The sequence below is a fragment of the Acanthochromis polyacanthus genome, chromosome 16 (genome assembly GCF_021347895.1).
Source record: "Acanthochromis polyacanthus isolate Apoly-LR-REF ecotype Palm Island chromosome 16, KAUST_Apoly_ChrSc, whole genome shotgun sequence".
NCBI classification, from domain to species: domain Eukaryota; kingdom Metazoa; phylum Chordata; class Actinopteri; family Pomacentridae; genus Acanthochromis; species Acanthochromis polyacanthus.
Genome location: NC_067128.1, coordinates 8,860,068 through 8,879,683, shown reverse-complemented (window position 1 = coordinate 8,879,683; position 19,616 = coordinate 8,860,068). Strand labels below are relative to the sequence as shown.

At 39.7% G+C, this 19,616-nt stretch overlaps 1 protein-coding gene across 6 annotated transcripts in view; it reads right to left on the bottom strand.

Moving 5' to 3' along the window:
• Positions 1 to 19,616, bottom strand: part of LOC110948042 (rho-associated protein kinase 2-like) — a 42,965-nt gene that overhangs the window by 19,734 nt on the left and 3,615 nt on the right. For all 6 annotated transcript variants that reach the window (XR_007947552.1, XR_007947553.1, XM_022189417.2 and 3 more), the window contains exons 2-13: positions 15,525 to 15,606; positions 14,767 to 14,867; positions 13,976 to 14,113; positions 11,056 to 11,316; positions 10,424 to 10,568; positions 10,054 to 10,192; positions 6,997 to 7,088; positions 3,936 to 4,095; positions 2,819 to 2,915; positions 2,612 to 2,691; positions 1,190 to 1,238; positions 967 to 1,102 (exon numbers count right to left, since the gene is read on the bottom strand). Coding sequence is in view for 4 of the 6 variants with exons in the window: in XM_022189417.2 (XP_022045109.2) it covers positions 967 to 1,102; positions 1,190 to 1,238; positions 2,612 to 2,691; positions 2,819 to 2,915; positions 3,936 to 4,095; positions 6,997 to 7,088; positions 10,054 to 10,192; positions 10,424 to 10,568; positions 11,056 to 11,316; positions 13,976 to 14,113; positions 14,767 to 14,867; positions 15,525 to 15,606 (1,480 nt within the window). In the remaining 2 variants the exon portion in view is untranslated. The remainder of the gene's footprint in view (positions 1 to 966; positions 1,103 to 1,189; positions 1,239 to 2,611; positions 2,692 to 2,818; positions 2,916 to 3,935; positions 4,096 to 6,996; positions 7,089 to 10,053; positions 10,193 to 10,423; positions 10,569 to 11,055; positions 11,317 to 13,975; positions 14,114 to 14,766; positions 14,868 to 15,524; positions 15,607 to 19,616) is intronic.

Sequence of the window (19,616 nt, the reverse complement as noted above, 5' to 3'; positions counted from 1 at the left end):
AAAAAATCCTAAAATGATCTAAAGTGATTACATATATATCAGTAAAATTTCTAATATTTTCTTAGGAACATTCACAAAAAAATCAACCAAAATCCAGCGAAATTCGCTGGATTTTGGTTGATTTTTATGTGAATGTTCTTAAGAAACATTTTTAACATTTCGTTTTTCCACCAAAAAACATTCAAAGATTTCCCAAAAATGTTGAAAACGTGGACATCAGAGGTTTCACTGTGAAAATATTTATTTTTTCCCACATTTTCAAACTTTAAAACGGGTCAATTTTTTTTTTTAAACACTCTTTATTGTTTTTTTTTTTTGCATTATTATATACAGTCCAGCCCAAAATACAAATATTAAGAATAACATCTGGACCGTGAAATTGAAAAGTAAAGAAGTACCTCTTTCTATATTAAACCAAAATAAAACAAAACAAAGAACAAAACAAAAAACAAGAGCGGAACAAAAGGGTGGATGAGATGATAATTACAAAATAAGTTGGCATGACAAATGTATATTTATATTTAATTGCTGCCTTCTCGGTACAGATTGTAAAAAGGTGACCACACTTTCCAAAACTTCTCCTCTCTTCCTTGCAGAGAGTATCTAATCTTCTCCAGTTCCATATGCATCATTACATCTCTGAGCCAGTTAACATGAGTGGGGGGCTCTGCCTGCTTCCAGTTCAATAAGATTAATCTTCGTGCCAACAGACAGCAGAAAAACGGGTCAATTTTGACCCACAGGACGGCATGTGGGTTAATTAAGATTCATTTTAAAAACATTTAATTGCCAAAGCAAACAGTTCAGTTCCACAGATAAAATAAGCAGACATGATAACACTCTGCACAAAAATGGTGGTCAGTTTGATTTCTCTCAGTTTAATGAAATCGTTTGACCAACTACTAAACCAGAAATGCATATTTTGGAAGCTTAGTATTTAGATGAGATTCCGACATAGATGCTCACATTCATTCTCCAGGCTGCGCTTCCTGTCGGTTTCGATCTCCACCTTGCGCAGACTCTCAGCGCTCTGGTGCTGCAGCAGAGCTCGGTCTCTCTCCAGCTGCCTCAGAGAGGCCTCCACTCTCTGCCTGCTGTTCATCTGATGAGGCAAACACGATGTGAGTGGAAACAAACTCTGACCTACTTTATCGTACCTGGTACATGAATGAAATGCCAAAATGTTTACCTCCTTATCCAATTCTTTGACCAGCTTGTCTAAACGGTTGGTAGCGTTTCTAGAAGGGAAAAAAATGTGATTACTTAAAAACAGATGCACATTTATACACCGCCAGTCAAAGGTTTGGACACACCTTCTCATTCAATACTTTTTAGATACTTATATTATGCTTTATATTGTGGATTAATACTGAAGATTAACACTTTTTGTTTACAACATAACTCCATATGTGTTCTTTTATAGTTCTGATGTCTTCAGTATTAATGTACAAAATAATTAAATAAAAACCACTGAATGAGAAGGTGTGTCCAAGCTGTATAACATCTTTTAACCCATATTCCAAACAGTTTGTATGATATAGATGTGTGTTTATAACTGATTTTGCAATGATGCTTTAATGTTTTGTTCTTTGTTTCTTTTGCAAACTGCAAATGTAAACGAATCAAATATTTTAAACATGTAAAATAAGCTTGCATAATGTAAATGCATCATATTTTTGTATGTCAGATGCATCATGTTGTGTGTTCAGGCAAAAATACCTCTTGACTGACCACTATAAATGTATCTCTGTGCATTTATTTACATATTTTGAAGCTTTTTCTTCCGTCTCTTCCTACTTTGAAATGGTTTAGATGTAACTCTACAACGTGTCTCTGTACAGCCTTCATCACTCCAGCTCGCCTACAATTCTGTTCAAAACCTGGAAAACTAACCCAAGCTGCACAATTCTAAGTTGTATTATTGGAGCAATTCAGTTGTACATGTACAAACCAGAAATCACTTCTGAACATGAATACAGGAAGTCCAACCCTTCAAGTTGACAGAGTTGGTTTCTGAAGTCTGAGTCGTTGCTACACTGCAGTTTTAAGGTGGAAATGCTGAACCATGATTGCTTATTTTGATTTGTCTTTCAGTGTAGAAACCCCCCCACAAAAATACATTTCACAAGGTGAAAAAATTTGATTTTTACCAGTGGGGTTCTGGTAAAATTTCCAATATTACACAGGTCTGAACAGTATTTCTGACCTAACAGATGAGCAGCAGAGCAAATCCCATAATGTCTTATATTTTGCCACTGTTCTTACAAGTTTTGTTTTTCAACATCTGCCACTATCAGAATCTCTAAAAACTTTAGCTTTGGTGGGATTGGATACTTCTTCATTTCCTGACATGTAACGTGAAACTTTCCTCTGTTGTTAAAAGAAACCAGCAGTCTGTTTAGTGATGGTCTGCTTTGCTGTCTACAATGAATAAACATAAAAACTGGATAGTAACGCATCTACTTTAAGACTTTAAAAACACTTTAAGCTGAAAGGTTGGTGATTTACTGCTCGAATGTGAAACTTTATCATAGCAGAAATGTTGATGAATGTTAGTAAAATAAGCCATATATGTCAGTGATGTTCAGCTTTGTGTGCTCATGTGTCGTACTTGCACTTGTGCTCCAGCTCATCTTTGGCCTGCATCTCATGGTCGAGCTGCTCCTCCAGCTGATGAAGCTTTTTCTGCAGCTGCTCAGTAACACAGAACTCGAAAATAAAAACACTCTTCTCCACTCTATTGCCATGTTTTATTCTTCTGTATTTTGTCTCTAATCTGTTTTAATTAAATTAAAACCTTACAAACAAAGCCGCCCACCTCTTTCTTATTGTCCGAACAATTCTCCTTATCCTCCGAGTTTTCCTTGCAGTCCTCAGACTCCTCCGCAGAGCAGCTATTATTTCTCTTCAGCAGTCTGAAACAGAGAAAAACAGCCATGAAAGTTCAACGTCCCACGGCTCCAAATTTCTACAACCAAGTGACGGCATTTTGCCTCAACCAAATCTGTGATGCCAGTCGGTTTGTTCATCCAAACACAAGTTACATGACTTTATGACCACCATTTAAAAAGCTTTTACCCTCAGTACCCATAAGCTCATGCATGGAGCACAAAATCTGGAACCGTGGATTGCGGAAAAAAGCAATAAGGTCTGAAGATCTTCCAGCTTTCTTCGGACATCTAACTGGATTTACCTTTGGAGAAATCCAAAAAACCCACACAGTCTGTTGCCACCGTGTTGGTGGACTTGTATTGGTGGAATCTCTGGGAAACATGAAATGATTTGGCACAAGAATTTTCATTATGAGACCAATTTTGCCCTTTGAAGAACAGTTCATAATTTTTAGAAACGAAAACTTCCATGCTTACTTCTGACAAATTAAATAGTATTTCAGGAAAGCCTAAAACCCTAAAATTATGGGTTATTATCAGTCAATATTCACTAGATATTCTGCTCTGGATCACCACATAGTTTTGTCAAATATATGTAACAGAGAAATAGTTCAGAAACAAGAAGCTGAACCTTATTTTTCATGAATGCAAGCTTAAAAACTGGATCTTGTGATATGCGATGAATCCAACACGAGGGCCTTTTTTTCTATATTTTTGTTGAAAACAAGCAGAGTTTAAAAACCAGGATTCATCGTAAGCAAAGAGGGTGAGTAAAGAGTCCGCCATAACAAGGCAGCAGTGTGGAACTCAAACAGGCAAACAGTGTGTGACCGGTGTTAGCGTACTGAAGGTGCGGGAATGACGCCCGTTTTCATAGATTAGTGGACATCGCAACATATTCACACACATTGAAAGTCCAATTTTCTATATAAAACCACAGTTTCATTAATAAAAGTGCAAAAGCTCGGCAGAGTTAAGTATAGATTGAATTTCTGAGCGCAGCAGCAGAGAAAAGCAAAGAAAATATCAGATTTAAACACTCACTGATCCTCCTTGAAGTAAGTAAAGCCAATAAATGGTAGCTGGTTGCCCACGAAGGCTTTGGGTGCAGGGATGGTCTCAGCATCTCCTTTATCTTCCTCTATGTCATCAAAGTTACTGGTGTCTATGTCACTGTGCAGCTCTGGCACAACTGGGGCCACAGCTGGAAGACAGAAACAGAGAGAGAGAGTCATGAAATGAAAAAAGAGGGGAAAGGAGGAGGCACATGCCAGGAGGGTTTAAGGAAAAGAGGAGAAGGAAAGTGCTGCTTTACATCAAATACGATTCTCAGAGATTGAAATCTTGTTCTGTAGGGATTTAAATTTAAAGGACATCTTCAGAAACCTTTTTAGCAGCGAGGATTTTTTTTTTTCTCAGCAGTTTGAGTAAACTCCGTGCCAACTTTGGCATTGCTTGTAGTAGGAGTAAGTTTTCTGCAGGTTGGCGTGAGCCTGACACCACTCCTTCTCCCGTACAGAGCTCGCTTTGTGCCCCACACACAGCGCCTTTCACAAACCAAGCCCGGCCACGCCAGAAGCAAAACGCTCCTTCTGCTCTCCTCTCACAGGAGCACTTTAAAAGTCTGCACAATACGCAGACAAAACGTGTCAAAGGGGGGCCAATCAGATAAAACTAAGCTACCCCGTTTAGCCTATAAATAGCTCCTAATTATGACCAAAAAAAGCTGCCATTATGGATCAAGTTTCTCAGACCAGGGAAGTTCTGGCACTGAGCAAGGAGCTCATTACTGTTGGGTCAAGACACAGCCCCCAGCGTGACAAATGTGACTCAAAGATGGTGGCAGAAAATACAGGGAGAAGATCAAGCGCAGGAATGAAACAAACGATGGGGGGAACAGAAAAGAAGAGATGACGAGAGAAAAAAAATGTGGCGAGACAGAAAGAGACACAGGGCCGCTCCACGGAGGCCTCTGCGGTATGACTTCCCAGAATGCTCTCTGATAGCGGGCGACTAATGACAGGCAGCCGTGGCCACAGTGAGAGTGAGAGAGCCGGAGCAAACCCTCCAAACCGGGGCGCCCCTCTCATTAGACCGGTCCACACAGGCCGCGAAGCCTGCCCCGCCCGCCGCCGAGGGGGATGCTGCCTCCCGTTCCATCCATACATTCATACAAGCATCCATCCATCCCGGCGTTTAATAAACACAAGACAACGGAGGAAGAAGATCAGGCCCAAACACTCAAATAAACAAGAAACGGGAGTGAAGGCCGCACACCGCAGGGAGTAATGTCACTCCTAACCACGCTCGTACGGGTCTGGAGGTATCATGCAGCTCTGCAGGACGCCAGCACTGAAGCAGGGTGGTGTTTGGAGTGTGTGAGTGTGTGTGTGTGTGTGTGTGTGTGTGTGTGTGTGTGTGTGTGTGTGTGCGACAGGACATGCATGTGCAAACATGAAGGGAGCTGAGCAGCACAGTGGTGGCACAGCGGTGGTTTCGTGTTCCAGACTGCCAGGCTCTGATCAGGAGTTCTGTCTGTTGTCCTAATCAGAGCCAGGTGAAGCAGAAAGAGAGGGAGAGGCAAAGGAAAAGAGTCTGAATGTAATTATATACAGACACAGAGGTCCTGTTTATATTCCTAATATATCCCTTTTTCCCCTCAGGGTAAATAATGACTTGGTACAGGGAGCGTAAGTCATGAATTTAAAGGAATACAGTGAAGTTTAAACTTGATAATGTAGTCAGTGATACGTAATCTAATGAATAATCTCTTTTCCACAACATGAGGTAATATGTTTCTGATTTTATTTGACCTAGAAAAGGAAATCTGTGTTTGGTTTGGCTGTTAATCTTTATTCCATTGCTCCTACGATCTGTCTTCTTTTTCTTTTTCATGAACCTGTGAGTAATTTGTGGATTTGACATTCACTACCAGTTAAAAGTTTGTATGCACCTTCTCATTCAATGCTTTCTATTCTTTTGTATCATTTTCTACATTGAAGATTAATACTGAAGATTAACACTGTTTTGTTTACAACACAATTCCATATGTATGCAGTTTTGATGTCTTCAGTGTTAATCTACAAGGAAATAATTAAATAATAAAAACTAGTGAATGAGAAGGTGTGCCCAAACTTTTGACTGGTAGCGTATAACGTCTTTTAACCCATATTCTAAACAGTTTATACTGTATAGATGAGTGTTTATTACTGATTTTACATTGATGCTTTGTTCTTAGTTTCTTTTCCAAACTGCAAATGTAAATGAATAAAAATATTTTAAACATGTAAAATAAGCTTGCATAATGTAAATGCATCATATTCTTGCATGTCAGATGCATCATGTAGGCAAAAATAAGATACTACAGCATGGTAAAGGCCAGTTCATGTAATAGTCTACAACAGTAGTAGTTACTGCTACATATTGGGCTCAGCTAAATGGAGATTCTATATTATTTGGACCATGTCAGTCCTGCTGCGACTGCATATTCTCACATTCATTCAGTCAGCCCTTCATTTTCTTCACTATGCCTCTATGTGTGCTGCAGAATTACTATGTTGAAGCATGTAGGGCAATGGTATTTTCTTATATTAAATCATCTGCAAGTTTAAGAGGCATTAAAAATAAACTGTCCAGCCAGTTTAGATTGTCAAACAAACTGCTGTGTTATTTTATACAGCATAAAATCAATCGTAAAGACTGCAGTGTCTCCTAGATTCTCCATTTTCACTAATTTATGCCTCTGGAGTGGCACCCATATGAAGCCAGTTATCCTGCAGCTTTTATGCATCGTGTGCTCTCCTGCTCTGCCCAGCATCCCGTCCTATAACGCAGGATAAGAGTGGGGGACGTAGGGAGCGCACGTGTCCCGTATATGAAGGCTTAATGGCTCAGGAGCTGGAAATAAACTCTGAACTCCGGCTGAAGTGAAACAGAGCTGTGGAGGAATGGGCTGGAGGTGATAAGAGAAGCAAAACAAAGGGGAACGGCAACAAGAGAGGGAGGAAAAGAGCAAATGAGCAGAGATGGGAAAACTGTGAACTGGGAATCTGCACCTGCATTGAGGGGATTGAAAAGTAAGATTTAGAAACATGCACACACTTACTCTCGCGGATGTTGTCAAAGGTCCACTGGTCGTTCTTGAAGAAGGGGTGACACTTGATCTCATCCACTCCGGTGCGGCCCAAACGAACCTTCCTGCACTCGGCGACAGGAGCAAGCAGTCAGACTGTGAGCAGAAGTTGCCTCAGTGTGAACACAAAACACACCCCCGCTCCTCCCCGTCCGCCCAGCAGCACCACCACCAGCATGTCATCCCCAAACACTCAAGAGCCCAGAGGAGTGACCGCCCGGCACCGACCACACTGACCAGCATGGAGAGCCGCGCGACCACTGGCGGACACTGGACACGCCTGAGAGCCTCCTCTAAACCAGTCAAGACCAAAGACAATGTAGCTCCTGCAGGATCAACCACCAACACCAAATGCTACACCTTCCCTCCTTCTCCTCACTCTTTTTCTCTCTCTCTCTCGCCTCGTCCCCCCTTCTCGCCCTCCTCCACCTCTGGGTACAGGGCTGGAGGGGTGCGGCACTTTGGGCTTTGCCACGTGTGGGACATTCCAGATCCAGCCAAGAGGAATGAGAGGGCAGGGGTGGGGAGGAAGAAAGAGAAAGAGGAGTTTTTTTAAAAAAAAAAAAACCTGCGTGAAAAAGAAGTGACATGCAACCAAGTCGAGTCGTGTCTTGGCGCCACAGAAAGCTGCAGAAGTGCAAAGGAGAGAGCTGTCTGAAAAAGAAAAAAGCAGGGCAGAGAAATGGAAAGTGGCACCAAGAAGAAATGTGCAAATGGTGGGTGATGAAAAACATGTGGAGAGGAAGGAAACATGAAACAAAAAAAAAAATCCAAGAGGAGAGGGTGGTGGTGGTGGTGGTTACAGGAATGATTCAGCAGCGATGGGGAGACAGTGACAGAGCATGTGGGTTAAGTGGTGAATGCAGTCATTGGTCAGTGCTGCAGAGATGTGGGGGTGTATGTGCGTGGCTGGCCAGCCGAACACACATGCCAGATTCTGTCTGTGGTGAGAGAATGGCGAGTGAGAAGGTAAATAAACTGAGCGAGGAAAAAATGAAAGGCTGCTCTGTACTGAAGCAGAAAGGGGCCTGTGTGTGAGCCCTCCTGTGGGCGGGGCTACTAATGTAAACAGGAAGTGTTTTTTTTTTTCCAGGGGGATGGGTCACTATCCAAGAACAGGACCCTCACACCCATTCATGCAGACATTACCTTCAATACTGAAGTTATTTCTAATATAAAAACGGCACTGGTAGTATTTAGTGGTCAGCACTACGCAATAGTCTGGTCTCTGGTTCTAATTAGCTAAACAATAATAAAATTAGCTTATTCAAAAATGATTTTGATTGTGTTCTTCTTAAAAAAAAGTTGAGATAACCATGACAGATATTACTTTTGTTGCAATATATCAAATTTTATATGGAAAATAACAAATTGCATCTGCGTCCGAGAAGTCATTTTCAACTAAGTTACCCATTACGGCCATGTTGATTTTAGGCCTGAAAACAGCAAAAATATCAACTATGTCACAAAAAGTCCCGTAACTACATGTTGACCTGATATCATTCTAAGCAAACTAATTGTGGCAAAGTTTAAAATTTACTAAAAGAAAAATCTGATTATACTTTCTGTTGTCTGATTGTCAATAAATACCATGAAAAGACCAAAACCAACGATTAACTCATCAAAGTAATGAATTTGTGAAGGAAAAGTCGACTTCAGGTTCTGTGTCTCAGAGCTCAGTGACATGTTCTTCATTATAATGAACACGAGGACTGGATGTTTCTTTGACTCGATCCACCATGTTGTAAATACTCACAACACCACCAAACAAGCTTTTTGTTCTGGTTTGAGAAATGTGTTCTAAAACCTACAGGCCCTGCCCTTATGCATTCCTCTGAACCCTCCAAAACATTTTTTCTCCATTTTTATTTATTTATTTTGCTCGTCACATTTCCACCCACCCTTTTTCCACAACAGCACAACCATGACTAGAAGCAGACTGGATTTTAAAAATGCCTTTTGTGCAATATAAGAAAGTTGAAATGCAATAAATAATTAAGAAAAAAATCAAAGTGTACTACATTTTTGTTGGTGCACACAGGTGTTACCAGTACTGGGATAAAACAATGACTCTGCATACTACAGATATTTTACGAGTGTCATTTTTTAGTTTGTTTCCATACTGCTCTCCTATCAGCTCTATGTAAACACAGCCTGCAATTCAGCCTAGTTTGGCTGAAAAGGTCAGGAATTTTTGTCATTTGCTGGTTGACTGCAACTCATTCACAAAAAACATCTTGGTTGTGCTGACGATTGACAATTTTTTAAAAATTATTTTTACAGAATCTGATTAATGCAAACGATTTATGTATTTATTTCTGGTTATTTCTATTTAAGTGAGACCTGCAGAAAAAGTGATTTAGACAAAATATTGCAATTTTAGGCTTAGATTTGGTTTATTTTTGATGGAAGGAACAGAAAGTCACAGGTAATTGGTTCAAGGAGGTCTGAAAGTTGACAATCCAATGATTCTTTTGATGTTTTCCAGTTTCGTGATTGAATAAATGGTTTAATTTTGCAGATTTTAAAGATAACACTCCCTGGTTTGTTTTGGGGAAGTGTTTCGTCAGTTTAGACTTTCACATTAAAATTTCTTTAACTTGATAAAACTAAATTTTTTGAACCAATACGACTAGGGCAGAGAGCTACAGGTTTTAATAGTAGTAGTAGTTTTGGTCTTTTCATGAGATTTGTTGACAAAGACAAACATATTTACAACATTTCTAAGCAGGTGGTGACTTTACCGCTGTTTCAAAGAACAAAAAATGGCAAACTCTGTTAACATTGTGTGCTTGTTTTTTATGACAGAAATTGAGGGGAGTACGCTCTGCTCTGCTCTCTGATCCAAACTATGTCACTTCACTGGGCCACAGTCCAGCAATCAGGAGAACAGTAGAGTAGGAAAGAAAAGGCTGGGCGTGAGTCCAACTGTCTGCACATGCAACGCGGCCTGAAATAGTTAAACATTCTAAATTCTCATTTAAGTACAAAACACAAGGGAGTTCATAAATCATGCTTCTGTGTGCAAACCTGTCAGTAAGAAAGGCACAGATGAGATCTTTGGCATCCTGAGACATTTCCACATCGTCTGGGAAGATGAGGGAGTTCTGGTGGTTCATGATCTTCCCATAAGTTCCGACCAGTGACTCGGCATAGAAAGGAGTTTCACCTATACGAGGGGCGAGAGGTCAAACCTTCAAAACACTGATCCGGAGAGCTCACTATGATTAATCTAAGGGGAATTGTGTTGAATATTAACCTTTACACAGCAAGAAAAATGAGCATAATACATCTGTTGATTATGATTAGACCATTGATTCAGTGATTACAGCTCCACTCCAACATCCTGGACACATACAATAGGTACTCAAGCATATTATGTTGCGTAAGCATAACTTACCAACTAGCAGCTCATAGATAAACACTCCTACAGACCACCAGTCACACTCGCGGCCGTAGTAACCGTCTCCACCCTGAGACTGAAGCACCTCAGGAGAGATGTAGTCTGGTGTGCCGACAGCTGTGTCACAGTGCACCATACCCGTCTACAAAGAGAAAAATACACACCAGAAAGGAATTGTGGAGTAAATATTTCATTGGAAAACAAGACAGGAGAACAGACCATCATATTCCGTCATATAAAAGCCCTATAAAGTCTATTTGGGGCTTCTTCTCTGGAGTCGCATTGTTGTGACTTTGTGCTTGCACAGGAGAAGTAATTGCACGACACACTCTGGTAGATTTACAGGGAGCTCCGATGTGTGCAACTAGCTATTCTGAAATTGCTGTGGTGAAAACAAAAGGTTGAAAAACATTTTCTGGCCCACAGCAGAGGCGGGATGGCTGCCGCGCTCTTGATTGGCTGTTTAGCACAATAACAGCCTGATTTAAGAGTTTCACTTCACTGACTGAACACCTGGTGGTGCACTAAGGCCCTGCAAAAAGACAACTGGGACAGAAACGCCTATTCGCTGTCATTTGAGCTGATTCTTAAAAATGAAAGCTGTGAAAGTATTAGTAAATTTGATCTACCGAGTCCATCTTCATGCAGGTTCCGAAGTCGGCCAGTTTGAGGTGTCCGTGTTGGTCCAGCAGCATGTTGTCGGGTTTTACGTCTCGGTGGATGAAGCCCATGGAGTGGATGGCGTTCAGAGCCAGAACCACCTCGGCCGTGTAGAAACGAGCCCACTTCTCTGGGATGTCGTAGTTCATGGTGAGCGTGACCAGGTCTCCTCCAGGCATGAACTCCATCACCATGTAGAGGTGGCGGTCGTCTTGGAAAGCACAGCAGAGCTAGGAGAGAGTGAATGGACTCATTTAGTGTCATTTCAAGACTTACTCAGGATGACAAGTCATAACTCTGATGAAGATATAAATGCAAAGTGTGTGTGTCTTTTATGATTGCATGACTTCTGTTCTTTATAGAACAACAGACAATAAAACTCATTAGTCATAAAATTATTATCTTCAATTTGATGCCAGTATTATGAGGCCACAGTATTATCTGAGGAATAAATAGAACCAGGAAAAAAACAAATTTATACACTACCAGTCAAAAGTTTGGATGCACCTTCTCATTCAATGCTTGATATTTATTTGTATTATTTTCTACATTGTAGATGAATACTGAGGATTAACACTTTTTTGCTTACAACATAATTCCATATGTGTTCTTTTATAGTTTCGATGTCTTCAGTACTAAGCTACAATGTATAAAATAATTAAATAAAAACATTGAATGAGAAGGCCTGTCCAAACTGTTGACTGGTAGCGGAAATTTACAAAGTATATAGAATGTATTATTGTATGACATAACCCGAACCCTCTGCAACCCAAAACCTGCCAATGGATTTCAGAAAATAATTGCCAAAATTAAAGCATTTATCAGAGGCAGGAACTGTGAAAACAGGAGTCGGATTTTCAACTTTCCAGAGGTCCTTGAATTACTCGTCTGTGACATGCTGATCCATCCAGAAAACTTACCTAAAAGTAAGCTTAACATCATGATATAAAGACTTTCCTTTAGGATTAATAAAGTTGTACCTCATTTTAACCAGATCACATTACTCTAGATTCCTAATTTAAATGTTTACAAAACACAAACCATTTACAATAAACAAATTATGTGAAGCAAACAACAACTGTGCGCTCCGTGGAGTACCTGTGCAGCTGTTACTGTCACCTGACCAAAATTTAGTTTTTATGTTTATAAAACTGAACTGTAGGCCGTTTATTCAGCACAGACAAGAGACAAGTGTGGAAACAGATCAAAAATGTAAATGTAAAGCTTGTAGTCACAATTTTCTTCCATTACTGGCAACGCCTTGGAAAAATGTTGAATGTATTGATTCCAGATTTTTTTTTGTAAAATAAATAATCTAAGAAATTAAACTTTAACTTTTTTCCCCTTTTGTATGATTAATCGTATTATTTAAACTTCTAGTCCTACATGGTCAAGCTGTTTCCACAGAGGTGCAGGACTTTATATTACGACGATAAATGAGCCCACAGGAAGTAAAATGCCAAGAATGAGGTTCAGAAGGTTAAATACCGTCTGAGCTGTCCTAATATATCATGCACTTGCTGCAATGTATGTTATTTCCAGCCCACGTGTGATTTAAATTACTTTATCACAATATTACATAGATACTGGTTCTGAAACTGAGAATACTGTATTGAAAATAGCTCCAGTCATACATTTAGATATCTCCATATGTAGTGTTTTATGTTTTCACTGCTTGGTTAAATCCACTACATTGTTATGGCACAAAAGTTAACGCACACAGTGACAAGTTTCTTCTGATCTGAAGCATTAACGGTGATGTACAAATGAAATGGATTCATGTTTATGCAGATGGATTTGTTTTGGAATGTCTCAGCGTTGGAGTTTTTTTAACAGGTGCCATTACTAATTCACATTTGGCAATTTTATCTATAAAATGTCCCGGTGTTTAATTTCCAGAAAAGCGTTACATGATGATTTGTGGAGTTAACCCCTTGATGCCTGAATTTATTTACAATTAAATAAAACCATTTTTTGTGTGTTTTTGCTTTCCAGTTGATGGAATACGTGGAGATTGATCATTTATCTATCACACATAAAGCAGATAATAATAACAGATATAAAATAATAATTAGGTCCCACTCCGACCAGTCCTACGAGAAACTAGTGCTTGCAAAAGGTTCCAAGATACGTACTGAATATGCACAAACAGCATCGGGGGAATGGATACGCTATCTCGGCTGCACTCTGAATGAAAGTGGTATGATGTGAATTCGTGACAATAGGCATCAAGGAATTAAATGAAATATGGATTTTACCTGATTCACCTCATCAGTATACTGAAGAATACAGTCTGCACAAGTGAATCAAGACTATGAACCCTTTGACTGGATTTGATTGACTGTGAACACTTTAGTCAAGGTGAATGGACAAAGATCCATCCATCCATTATCTATACTGTACACTGCTTAATCCTCATAAGGGTCACAGGGGAGCTGGAGTCTATCCCAGCTGACACCTTGGACAGGTCTTCAGTCTATCACAGGGCTACATATAGAGACAAACAATCACATTTGCATCCACGCCTATTGACAATTTAGAGTCACCAATTAACCAGAGCATGTTTTTGGACTGTGGGAGGAAGCCGGAGCACCCAGAGAACTCCATGCAGAAAGATCCCGTGAAGGCGGGGATGCAAACTGGGGATCTATTAGCTGTAAGGCAAGAGTGCTAACCACCAAGCCACCGGACAAGAAGATGACACACAAACTAGATATGTGAAAGCCCGTATAACGTAATGCGTGTGTCCAAAGTGGCCAAACATTTAGCAACAATTTAGTGGTGGGGACCAGCTGAGCCTTGACCCAGATATATGACTCTCGTGTTCATGCTTGTTTTATTTACTACATCTTGTGAATGTTTGGTAGAACTTTACATATATATTCACACCTGGACGACCCAGGGGCTGTTGGAAAAGGCCATGATGTGCCTCTCCTCCCAGAAGAAGGCCGAGTCCGACCGCTTGATCATCTCGAACTTGCTGAGTTGCTTCATGGCGTAGACCTTCTTGGAGGCCTTGTGACGGACCTGGGTCAAGATTGGGAGACAGCAGAGGAGGAGGCGTCAGAATGTAAACAGCGATAATTCTACAAGGACAATCCGAACAGGACTGTAAGAATGTCACAGCGACCGAGATAACGCGGGAGACGCAGAGGAGCACAGACGGAGATGGCAAGCCATAATTGTAGTACACACCCATAAAAAGACACGCTTACACAAGATTTCAGGCACAAACACACAAAGCCCCCCCCTCCTCCACACCCCCACACCAGACTTCACACTCGTCTCCCACACACTGAGCCTGTCCAGACTCGTCTCTACCACAAGACACTCAGCAGAGACCAGATTCTACCAGCACGAGAGGAGGCAGACATCTGGAAAATACTGGGAGTTAAGGAGAGCTAAGAATTACTGCTTCCTTAAACGTCGAATCAATTAGGTTGGTCAGGATGCAAAAGGGGGAAAAAAATTGCTGTTACATCTGGAATAGTAAAAGAAGTTGTAAAGGTTACATATCATATTTTGTGTTTTTGTAGCTTGCTGCTCCCTCTAGTGGTTCGTAGATATCTGGTATTTTGCTGCAAACTGCTGAGTTTTTTCCATTTATAATCGCTGCGCTGCTGCAAACTGCCAAATTAAAATGAAAAATTGCACTTATTTATCGGAGAGAAACACCTCACCAGCCTCACTTCTCCATAGGCTCCTCTCCCGATCAGCTTCACTTTGTCAAAATCTTCCGGCTTCACCTGCAGCTCTCGCAGCTGACTCACCGCCTTCTCATCTGCAGGGGGGGGGCACAAACAGTTACCATGGCAACGCAAAGGTCAAGCTGCAGCAATGTGGGTTCAAATGCTTCTGGGGTGGGGTGGGGTGGGGTGGGGGCGACGCCAAGGAAGGCAAAAAACTTTTTAATTTCAAGTTCTACCGGTCAAATTGGATTCACTAATGTGGACATGGTTGTTTTCCAGATGATGGCAGATGCAAAATTTAGCCACAATAGCAACATTTCAGCCTACTATGTGTGTGTGTGCTTATGGGTTTACTGTCCTAAACAAGGACACAGCAAGAAGAAATTATGAGGAAACAAACTTAGGCTGCACAAAAGTGACACATCTCTAACAGTTAGTAATGTTTTGGCTGTAAAATCTGTCATGGCCAAACAGCAGTTAATTTGAATACCGAAAGCCCTCCAGTAATCACACTCCAGACATGTTTATTCATGTTTCTTTGGTGACCTTCTACACAAACAACTAGTGCATGCAGTGTATTGTCTCATATAAAACCCGTAGAAGAGGGGTTAAATCTGTTGCTGGAAAGTCACGCATTTCATCACCAAGACATAAAAAACAGGTTTTTATATGTTGGTATTCAAAGCTAAGCATGATCATTTTGTGCTAGTCCATATAGACACAAAGACCAAATACACTGGAGCTCTTACATCTGCTCAGAAATGCGTCTATGTTCTTGTTTTTCCGCAGGGCAGGATAGTTCAAGTCATGAGCCAGTGCATTTACGGAATCCTGAAAGACAGAAAATTGAAAAAACAAATCAGCCTTTGTGTAGAGGAAAACAAACAGAGGCAAATAAATACTGAGAGACAATTAAAAAGCATTCAACTTCCAGGTTTATATCCAGTGTGTTAACCCTCTGAACACTAACACCCACTGGTGCACCCCCAGAAAGAATGCCTGGATTTTCAACTTTTCAACTACCCTTGAACTATCCATCTGTAATGTGTTTAAAATCCTGATATTTCACAAAAAAAGCTAAAAAAAAATTAACTGTTTGCAGTAATTAGATTCTGTAAAAACAAAAATATTCTACCTTCCCTACCACCACTATAAAGCCATTAGTGACTCAGCTGTGACCAACAGTCACGTGGTAAAAATTCGTCGACTTTTTGGCTGAACTGCAGGCTGTGCGTTTCCAAAGCAGATAGGAGATGTATGGTGTATGAGGGAGGTTTTAACTTGTATTGGTAAATCTGTGGAAACTTGGAAAAAAGTTGCACATGTTGATTCCAGGTTTCATCAATTTTGAAAATTTTGAAACTGTAAAACACATAATCAAAGAAATGTAACATTTGCTTTTGTTGTACTGGGTCAATATATAATTGTGGGACTTTTTGTTACAAAGTTGATATTTTTGCTGTTTTCAGGCCTAAAATCAACATGGCCGCCTTCAACCAAACACCACATGGCATTTTCACAGAAAGATTTGTCTAAATATTTTATATACACCTGAGTAAAATTGAAATTGAAAGTTATTTATAAATATATTGTAGTAAATCTCTTGAAATGCAATAAATCCACACTTGACTCACACACTACTTTATATTAAATAACTCAGAAAGCCTTGGAGTCTTGCCAGTCTTTTCTTCAGGAGGAAATGACATCATGTGGAGCAGGTCATGTGATCTGGAATTAACACACTTCCTTGAGAGGTGTTGTTGTAATAAGTAATTTAGTTGAAAATGACTTCTCGGACACAGATACAATTTGTTATTTTCTATACAAAATTTGATATATCGCCAAAAAAGAAATATCTGTCATGATTATCTCAACTTAATAAAAGAACACAATTAAAACTATTTTTGAATAAGCTCATTTTATTATTGTTTAGCTAATTAGAAGGTGGTTCTTTTTAAATTGGTACGGTTATTTATTTAACATTTTAGTGACATCCAGTCATTTTTTTTAATTAATAAGTGATTGTTTCCATAATAAATAATTATGGAATCTGTAAAAACATGATCTTTATGAACAAAACAACATTTGTTCATAAAGATCAATTACATATTGACGCTACTGCAGAAAATAATTTAGTAAGTTCTCGGTACTTGTAGTCATGATTTTGCTATTTTCTCAGAGGTGAAAGACTTCATGCTGCTAAGAAAAATGATTCCATATTGAGTAAAAACATGACAGGGCCAAAATGCAGAGAAACCAGTTGAGGTTCAGATAGTTGACAGGCTAATCAAGCCTCCTAAAACTAACTTGTACAGTCAGAAAGTGGAAATATTTCTTGAGTTTGGCTCGATTTTCTTATTGACAAACTGAGGAACATAAAAATAGTCATGTTTAAATGTTGAATTCATGTACTTTTCCATATTAATCTGTCAGGGCAAACCTCCAAAGCTGGACAACCCTGACCTCCCGTTGACTGATAAACGCCAACAAAACTGAATGAATGAAGGAAGTAACGAAAGACGGAAGTAAACAGTTGCGTTTTTGTAAACTGAGCGACACAAGTGGGAGAGAAAAGCCGACCGCTAATGTGCAGCAAAGCAAAACAAATACAAAAGGACAATGGCGGTGGGATATATAGACATAACAAGCCATGTAGCAACAAAAAACGGGTCACATGATGTTGTTACAGCCACCTAAACACACAGACCATCAGGCGGACCAACAAACACCCCCTGAGCCGCACAGACCCTCCTATAGCTCAGCATAGCGGCAACATTGGGCCGAGAGCTGGGGCCTCGGCGGTGTCATCGCTGCTTATACCAGCGGTGTTGGGTTTCATGTAGAACCGAAATGTTCTCTGTGATCCAAATGCACGAGGCTGACGGGGCGGTGGGGCAGGCGGGTGAGCGGGGGGTGAGGGTGTAGTATGACCCTCTGTTCCCCAAAAACAGGGTTCAAGTGGAGTCACCCAACACAGTGGAGTCACCCAACACAGTGTGTTTTTGTGTGTGTGTGTGAGTATCAGGAGTTAAAGCTATTGCTGTGTTTGTTCACGGACATGTGAGTGGGTGGACGGGGGGCATGTGGAACAATTCTGCATCTTTAAATAGCAGCGGTGAGGAGAGAGATCTCCCCCACCGCAGACGGGTGGAAATAGACTGAAAGGCTCAGAAGCTATTGTGGGACAAACAGCTTATGGGTCTGGATTCAGGCGGAGAGCCGGAGGATCTGTGATCATTTTACACAGCATGTGTGTGTGTGTCTGTCTGTGTGTGTGTGTGTGTGTTGGTAGAGAGGTTCGCAGTAGTGTGAGTGATGGTGAACTTTGTATTATTTGAATCACACTGTATGTAAATTCAGTCTAAGTTTAGGTGTTTCTAATGAGACATCTGGAGTGTCTATGGTCTGTGGGAATGTGTGACTAAATAATACATTTGTTAAGTATCCTGCTGCATCCTTGAATTTGAAGCCAGTTTTCTTATATACCCTTTAATCCATCTATTTATAACAAGAAAAACAGAAATAGAAGATTGTTTGAATTGATTACATATGGGTCAATATATAATTGTGGGACTTTTTGTATCATAGTTGACATTTTTTTACTGTTTTCAGACCTAAAATCAACATGGCCGCCTTCAACCAAACACCACATAGCATTTTTAGACAAAGTAAAGATTCTTCTAAATATTATATACACAATTAACCTAAATTGAAATCGAAAGTTATTTATAAATATATTGTAGTAAACCTGCTGACATGCCATAAGTCCACACTTGACTCACACTACTTTATATTAAATAACTCAGAAAGCCTTGGAGTCTTTCCAGTCTTTTCTTCAGGAGGAAATGACATCATGTGGAGCAGGTCATGTGATCTGGAATCAACACACTTCCTTGAGAGGTGTTTTTGTAGTGGGTAACTTAGTTGAAAGTCATTTCTCAGAGACAGATACAATTTGTTATTTTCCATATAAAATTTGATATGTTGCCAAAAAAGAAATATCTGTCATGATTATTTCAACTCAATAAAAAGAAGAAAAGCCGAACTATTTTTGAATAAGCTCATTTTATTATTGTTTATCTCATTAGAAGGTGGTTGTTTAGTTGACATTTTAGTGATAACCAGTCCTTTTATAATTAATAATTGACTGTTTTCATAATAAATAATTATGGACTTTGTAAAGACATCATCATAATGAACATAAAAGCATTCATTGTTTTATCTTAAATAAAAATGAATGCAAGATATATCTCATGCACTTCAAAAGTCCTTCAATTATATATTAACCCATAAAATACATTTCATTGTTTATTAACTCATCTTGTATCTGTCTTGTTTGTTGGCAGTAAGCTTTACTTTAGTTTTAAGTAACAAAGGATATAAATATTGTCTTTTTTCAGACTTTATATCAATAATTACCCAATTTACAATTTGCTGGTTTACCTAGAGTAAATGACTGTGCTAATCTTTTGTAAGCTGCTTTTCACTGACAAAAAAGATTCAATAAGACTTCTATTGTGATCTGATATGAACGTGTTCATCATAAAAAATGTTGCTCCAGGTGGAACAGATTGAAAGATTAAGTGAATTTCTTTTATATTCTTTTATATTTGGAAAAGCACATTTAGACATCCTTGATGTGTTAACAATGGAACCTTCAACCTCAGCAGCTAAAGGAAGTGCTTTTCCTCCAAATTCTCTTTTGTCATTTAGCGGCTCACACCCAAAAAGAGACCTTTATTCTTTCTCTTCCTATTTACCACTATTCACATCTAACTATGAGGAGCATATGTAAGCTATCTTCAGGTATCTTATGAATGTCACAGCTGTTTTATTCTGGA